Source organism: Marmota marmota, unplaced genomic scaffold (genome assembly GCF_001458135.2).
Source record: "Marmota marmota marmota unplaced genomic scaffold, marMar, whole genome shotgun sequence".
Taxonomy (NCBI): Eukaryota; Metazoa; Chordata; class Mammalia; order Rodentia; family Sciuridae; genus Marmota; species Marmota marmota.
Window position 1 is genome coordinate 33848335 of NW_026000229.1, and position 8118 is coordinate 33856452.

Consider the following 8118-nt stretch of genomic DNA (forward strand, 5'->3'; position numbering starts at 1 on the left):
GCAAGACCCTGTCTTAAAATAAAAAAGAAAAATGGCTGGGGATGTAGCTCAGTGGTAAAGCACCCTTGGCTTCTATTCGTAGGAAGGAGGAGGCGGGAGAGATGAAAAAGACATCAGTAAACTGGGTTAAACCATTGTCCTGATTTGGAAGACCCCCCCCCCAAAAAAATTAAATAAACTTGACAACACTCTATAATCATTCTTTTTTGGGTTTTTTTTTGGGGGGGGGTTGCACTTGATATTGAACCCAGGGGCACCTTACCACTGAACCAAATTCCCAGTCCTTTTTATTTTTTTATTTTGAGACAGAGCCTCACTAATTTAGGGTCTCCCTAAATTGCTGATGCTGGCCTTATACTTGGGATCCTCCTTCTTCAGCCTCCTGAATTGTTGGGATTAGAGGCATATGCCACCACACCCAGCATCTAAATTAATGTATAATATTAATGCAATAACAATTCTACTCCCTTCAGAAATATTTTTAACTATCTATCTATCTATCTACTTATGCATGCGTGCATGCTAGGGATTGAGCCTATGACCTCCTGCATACTAAGCACACATGCTTTACCACTGAGCTACACTCCTAGCTGGGAATACTTTTAGAATTTGGCAATTTGAGAAGACAAATTATTTGAATAATTGTGGCACTGGGGATTGAACTCAGGAGTGCTTTATCACTTAGTTTTGTCCCTAGTTCTTTTTATTTTTAATTTGAGACAGGGTCTCACTAACTTGCTGAAGCTAGCCTCAAACTTGTTATCCTCCTCCCCTGAATTGCTGGGATTATAGGCACGCACCACCACACTGGGTTCCAAGGAATATTTTTAAAAGGGAAAACTAATGCAAATACTTGGCCCGCCAAATTTTAAAGTGCATTGTAAACAATTATGACAAGGAAATAAATTACTCAAATATAGATTAAAAGCTGGGATATAGTTCTGCATAGTGTTTGCCTAGCATGCCCAAGGCCCTGGGTTTGATCCCCAGCACGCCTAAAACCTAAAAATAAAAATTCAAACTATCACATTAACTTAATGAATTCCAAAGCTGAGGAAACATCAGAATCGAAGAACTCACTACTTATTAACTATTGTTGAGCAGCTAACTAGATATCAGTGTGGAAAAGCATCAGCTTAAAGACACACTTCATACTGCATCCCACAAAGAATCCCAGATCATCAGAGTTAATCAAGGAAAAAAAAAATTAGGGCCAGGTGTGGTGGTACACACCTGTAATCCCAGTGGCTCAGGAGGCTGAGGCAGGAGGATTACAAGTTCAAAGGCAGCCTCAGCAATTTAGAAAAGCCCTAAAGAACTCAGTGAGACCCTGTCTTTTTTTTGGTGGGGGGCAGGTGCTGGGGATCAAACCCAGGGCCTTGTGCATGCAAAGAACTCACTCTACCAACTGAGCTATAGCCCCAGCCTGAGACCCTGTCTTTAAATAAAATATTTTTAAAAATGGCTGGGGATGTGGCTTAGTGGTTAAGCCCTTCTGGGTTCAAACCCTGGTACCAAAAAAGAAAAAAGTGTTTTCCAGTAGGTACAGGGTCTCTGGTCTTATGCCTAGGTCCTTGAACCACTTTGAGTTTTGTACATGGTGAGACAGGGGTTCAATTTCATTCTACTACATTCTACTACATTTCCAGGTTTCCCAGAACCATTTGTTGAGGAGGCTATCTTTTCTCCAATGTATGTTTATTATGCCTTTGTCTAGTTTGAGATAAATGTACTTATGTAGGTTGTCTCTGTATCTTCTATTCTGTACCCATTGGTCTACATATCTGTTTTGGTTCCAATACTATTCTGTCTTTGTTACTATGACTCTGTAGTATACTTTAGGGTCTGGTATTGTGATTTTTCCTGCTTCACTTTTTTTTCAATAAGAATTGCTTTGGCTATTTTGGATCTCTTATTTTTTCAAATGAATTTCATAAATGCTTTTTCTATTTCTATGACAAATGTCATTGGAATTTTAATAGGAATTGCATTAACTCTGTATAGTGTTTTTGGTAGTATGGCCATTTTGACAATATTAATTCTGCCTATCCAAGAACAGGGAAGATCTTTCCATCTTCTAAGGTCTTCTTCAATTTCTTTCTTTAGTGTTCTGTAGTTTTCATTGTAGAGGTCTTTCATATCTTTTGTTAGGGTTTTTTTTTTCCCCCTTCAGTACTGGCTATTGAAGGCAGGGCTTCACACATGCTACAGAGATTTTGAACAAAGGAGTTCAGAGTTATGCCTTAGGCAGTTCTGGTAGAAGCTATATAGGATAGGTTGGCAAGAGATGGAGAAAACTGGAAACAAGAAAATCTGTATGGGTGCTATTTGAATAATTAAGGAAAGAGAAGATGAGTTTCAAAATCCAGCATCTACTGTAGTCGATGAAGAAAAATTAAGTTACATACAAAGACGCCAAATGGGAGAAACATGGAGCTTTACTACAATTTAAGAAATGCAAGTTAAAACTTCAAGGCATGATTTTATAAGTACATAGCTAGTTAACGTTTTTATATGAGAAATGTAAAGTTGACAAGAGATGAGAGGAACCAGAAATAATTACACATTAGAGCAATTTAAGGTGTCAAGGACAATCTGGCACACACACAGACCAAAAAAAAAAAAAATCCACAAACAAACCAACATCCTTTCAGCTAAGTGCTAATATTATTCTTGTTTTACAGGGCAAAAACAGGTTTGGAGAAGATAAGTAACCTGCCCAGCATCTGGTAAGTGGTGCAGAGAAAGCTGCTTGTACTGGCTCAAAAGAGGAGATTATTAAATTTTTAGGAATTTTTTTAGTCTTCATCAAAAATTAAATCACATAAACTTACAGTTAAATGACATTAAAAACAAAGATAATAACTACTCAAAACTCACCACTTCCTATTTTACCGCATTTTACTACCATCTAAATTCTTGAAGTTATTTATATCTATTGTAGGGTGGAAATCTCATACAATGATGTGCAATCGTGTAGCTCTTCCCAACTTCTTTTCAGTGACATCTGTCTGATACCTCAGAATCAACTATGTTGGGAATAACTTAAAACTATAGGTAAATGCTATAAATTACAGCTTAATTTATTATTTCATCTAGACTAAGGATCACCAAACTATAGGCAAAATCCATTTACCTTCATTTTATAAAGTTTTGTTAGAACACAGCCACATCCTTTTTTTTTTTTTTTTTTTTGGTACATCCTGTGGCTTTTTTTTCCCATTAAAATGCTAGAATTCAAAAAGGCATCAGAGACCTTATGGCCCACAAAATCTAAAATATTTACAATTTTTTCCATTACAGGAAAATTTTACCAACACCCGGTCTTATTCACTAAGATCAGCAAAAATATCAATCAATATTCATGGCAAAACTACACTCGGAGAGCCAATTCTTGAACATTTACCAGCACCCCACTGGATAGAATTCAGATATCGTTCTAAGAGGTCAGACTATGGAATTCACGTTACTAACTACTATACTGGTAAGCAAAGTATACACTGTTAGTAAGCACAAAAATACACAAAGAGCTTATCAACAAGTCATAGATTGGGAAAAACAATTGTAATGTTCGTGTTGACATGTATTTACATAAAAAAACATAAGTTAAATTGTTAAACTGTAGAGAAAAAAACAAAAGACTGAAGAAGTCACTGAGTTAGTTGTTAAAAATAAAGAGGATAAAACAACCTTTTGTTTGGGAACATCTATGATCATAGCCACACATTTCTTTACAAACTATCCCATATTCTCCTCTTCCTTTTTCCATGTATGACTTTTGCACTCTTTATAATACCCAGCCCCTTTCCACATCATGGAACATGGCTTCCCACTAACCTGTTTTATCCAAACAACTTTCTTCAACATTATTTCTAACACAGATCCATAATCAAATTCAAAGATTTTTCTCACTTCTTTCTTGACGCTGTTCACATAACACTTGGGACTGTACCTTCAACCTTGAGTTCCTTCCCTGCACTTCCAAGACTCTGTACTCTGTCTTTCTTTATCATCTTTCCAGTAAGTTGTTTTGCCCGATTCCCATGTTTCCCTTTCTATCCATCCATAAATCTAAGTATTCCAGAAAAACTTTTTGTTTTTAATCAATATGGGGGTAAGTTAATTTCTAAGCCTCAATTTTCTAATGAAAAGAAAAATATTAAAGTAGTACTCCCCAGTCCAACTAACACTGATGAACTTATTTATGACACAGGTTTATTTAACAATCATGTAAAATACAAATATGTGCATATGGTGATGTGGGGCGGTTATAGTCTCATTGCCACAAAAAAAGACAAGCTCTCTGAGAATGTAAATGAATTAGATTCTAGAATATATATACCTTGGGTAAGAGGGAGACTCCAGACTGTCCTCAAAACTGTGATCTTGCACTTCAGTCCTTTTGGTTGCCTTAGGACTTACTTCTGTCTGTAAACAAACATAGAACTGAGGTTAGTCACAGAGCCCTGCCAGAGGTGAAGGAGACTGAGAGTAGCCCCTAAAGGAAGCCATAAAGCAGCCCACAACACCCTGCAGAAGAGAAACTAGTGAATTACCGTGAGCTCCAGCCCTGGATTCTCTAGGCCATTGTCCACTGTGGACAGAGCAATGGACTGTGTTCCACTTGCTTTCTCCATCTCCTGTTCTCAACTGAAAAACAAACTCAGATCCATGGCTAAAAGATTATTTATTCTCTCAGGAGGGGCTGGTGAGAATTTCTAAGGCTAGTTACAAGGAAACACAGAACTAAAGTCCTTTAGAGAGTTAGTTGATTTCTTAAGGAATGAGAATTGGGAAGATTAGTGCAGAATTTAAAGTAAATAATGAAAGATAAAATTGTATTTCTTGTGAATAGCTAGGGAATGGGCAATAAAACAGAAGAAAAGAAATGAAGGGCAGGGGGAATTGGAATGAATCCATGAGTCACCCAGGAAACCAGGACCTGGGCTAGAAAGACCCTGGTTAGTCCCTTAAAGAAAGGGTCTTGGGTAACTGCTCCTTTTTGCCTGGGGGAGGCCCCACTGAGCTGTATGAGTAAGAAGGATATAGGGAAGAAAAGAGCTGAGAAAAGCCCAGATCCCAAATATTGCTGGGGGGAAAAATGGAGCTAAACAAGACTTCATGTTAAATCAAGGAAGCCCACATTTAGAATGATCAGCATGAATGTCAATGATCCTAATTAAATTTGAAAACAAAGTAAAAGAATCAAGAAACTTAAATATTTGAGCCTCAGCATAAGCAAGCCTAACACAAGACATTCACATTTATAATATAGGTTCATGTTGAGATGAGTCTTTGCTTTACAGAAAATTTCCTTCCTCATGGAATTGCTTTCAAAAATGTGATCTCTTCAAGCATACAAAATACAATTTCATTAAACACATATGATCACCTTTTATTGTGTGAATGGTGGCATTCCTGTATAAGCACAGAACCACCTGAATTTTGTGATTAAATATGAACTATTAAGAAATTTGGCACATCAGGCTCCTGTTTTCCCCCACGGCCCTTGCTTACCTTGGCTTGTAGAATTCCTTATGGCTCTTCAGTGAAGGACTAAAAGGAAAACTCAGCTAGAGTGGGGCCAGTTTCTTGTCATTGGTTGGTTTGACTTCCTGCCCTCATTCAAATGTGAGGGCCCCTCCTTCTTGAAATCTCAGGCCCTCCTTCAAGGTTTCTGCCCTCACTCCCCATAGAGTGCAAATCTGAAGTTAAATATATGTAGGGTTTTTTCTTCTTTTCTTTCTTTTTTCTTTTTCTTTTTTTCTTTTCGTGTGTGTGTGTATATATGCTAGGTGTTGAATCCAGAGATGTGCTACCAATGAGCCACATATCCAACCCATTTTATTTTATTTTATTTCATTATATTTCACTTCATTTCATTTTACTTTATTTTGAGACAGGGTCTCACTAAGTTGCCCAGGCTGGCCTCAGAAACTTGCTATCCTTCTGCCTCAGCCTCCCTAGTAGGTGGGATTACAGATCTGTACCACTGCCTCCAGCAATATTTATAGATTTTGAAGACTACTTTGCTAAAGTATCTCCTAACAGGCACATCTTCCAGCACTGGACAAGGCATTGGACAGCAGATAAAAGAAAGGTATAAAAGTCTCTACACTCAGAAATGTACATAATTTTGTACTGGAAAAACATTTCCTAGAAAATGACAGAAAGCAGGACTGCACGTGATTCAGTGCCACATGTGGCAAGGAATTCTTTTATTAATCCATTCACCAAATATTTATTAAGTACCCACTATCACACAGGCAGCTGTTTAGGGATCTGAGGACACAAAGATGAATGAGACAACGTCTCTGCCATCATGGGACATAAGAATCACTGAGGAAAGACAGATGTGTCAAGAAAGCATTTGTCTTGAGTCCAGAGCCCTGAAAGATGCTCCTGTATTTTGATCCCAGGAGTTGGAGACCAGCCTGGGCAACATAGCGAGACTGTCTCAAAAAAAAAAAAAATTGTAGTAGTGAATCACTGATGGAGAAGGAAGAGGAAATATACACCATGTCAGGAAGAAGCTTTGACTAAGGCACAGAAGTGAGACCTACTCTGACAAGCTAAAGTGGCTATAAGAATTTAAGAATAGAGGGAAATTATTGACAAATTAATTAAGGAAGGATAAAATAAAGGAAGAAATTAGCTACAAAATGAAGAGGGGAAATGTGAGTGGGTTGGGATGGTTTATAAGACATAAGTCTGGAAATATAGTCAAATACCAGCTAGCTAGGGGCTCTGTTGGCCAGGCTGAAAGTATGGGCTGATTCTGAGCAGAACAGGGATGCTGGAAGAGGGTGTATTTAATGTACAGTGGGGACAGGGAGTCTAGTCAGGAGACGAAAGCAACTGTCCAGGTTGGACTGAGGCTCTCATTAAAGCAGTAGAAGAGGATGAATAAAAAGAGACAAATCTTGGAGATTGATCAGATATGGAGAAAATGAGTGAAAAAAAAAGGGAAGATAGTTCTTCAAAACTGTCTAGAGGTTGGGGATGGAGCTCAGTGGTAGAGCACATGCCTATCATGCATGAGACAATTAGTCCAATTCCAGTACCAAAAAAGAAATAATGATAATATTTATCTTTCCCAAGTTCTGTGCATACACATGGATGAGTGCACATGAACACACACACACACACAATCCCTTGCAGAGTAAATATATATTACATTGTGGGACTAGGGCAACTTATATCACCTCTCAGGCCCCTTTGCCTTTCCTGCTCTACCTACTACTATCTCGTAAGTTTATGATGAAAATTAAATAGTTTAAATAGAAGAAAGAACTTGGACAATTTAGAATTGTAGGGTCCTACTGTCAGATATTCAGGAAAATGAGGCAACAGTGTTGAAAGTAAGCCTACTCACAGATATCTCCAAGCTGATGTCTGACTCTCAGGAGGACTGTGAAGTGTCCCTCGCTCATCCTGTCTCATACTCTCTCCCCATACCCCTGCCCCCTTTCATTTTTATCTTCAGTAATTGTGAGTTCTGTAACTAGGTCCAGGCATAATGATAGGCACAGACCCTAGTGTTCTGTGCAGGTGAAATGAAGCCAATGATCGCATCTCCCTCTTCTCTGACCCTCTCTCCTCTGGAGAAGATGTAAGAACACACATCTTTATCACCTCAGTACAGGCCTCAGCACATTTTTCCAAAAGATTCTGATTCCCAACTGCCAAAAGGAAGAGAATTAACCTGGAAGGTTCTTCCTCTCAATTAACTGACTTAGACTCAATGGTTTATTTATTTACTTTTTGTCACATCACATACAAATTGATTCATTAAAAACTCTCAAATTACGGATCAGGAAGAACTAAGTGACTTACCAAAAATCAACAGCTAGTTTGTGGCTCACCCAATTCCATACCCTGAGACACTCATTCCCAGTTCTGGGGATGTTTCTGGACTATGAGTTTAAAAGTTAGTAAGAGATACCTCTGTTTCTGCAGGATTTCATAGTCTTTCAAAAGATTTTCCTATATGTTCACTATTCATCCATTCATCCTCACAATATTTCTGTAAGACAAGAAATTAACTGCTAATTCTATTTTAGGTTAAAAAAAAGGAGAAGGAGGAGGAGGAGGAAGAGGAGGAGGAGGAGGAGCTGT

General features: G+C 38.1%; 1 protein-coding gene across 4 annotated transcripts in view; it reads right to left on the minus strand.

The window, feature by feature from the left end:
- Positions 1-5849, minus strand: part of Slc28a2 (solute carrier family 28 member 2) — a 30371-nt gene extending 24522 nt beyond the window's left edge. For 2 of the 4 annotated variants that reach the window (XM_048793254.1, XM_015480701.2), the window contains exons 1-2: positions 4557-5470; positions 4343-4428 (exon numbers count right to left, since the gene is read on the minus strand). In XM_048793254.1, the coding sequence (XP_048649211.1) occupies positions 4343-4428; positions 4557-4637 (167 nt within the window). In that variant the 5' untranslated portion in view covers positions 4638-5470. Of the gene's footprint in view, positions 1-4342; positions 4429-4556; positions 5474-5517 lie in introns of those variants that run through there. The other 2 variants (XR_007343868.1, XM_048793255.1) reach the window with 2 other exon arrangements.
- Positions 5850-8118: the final 2269 nt, after the last annotated feature.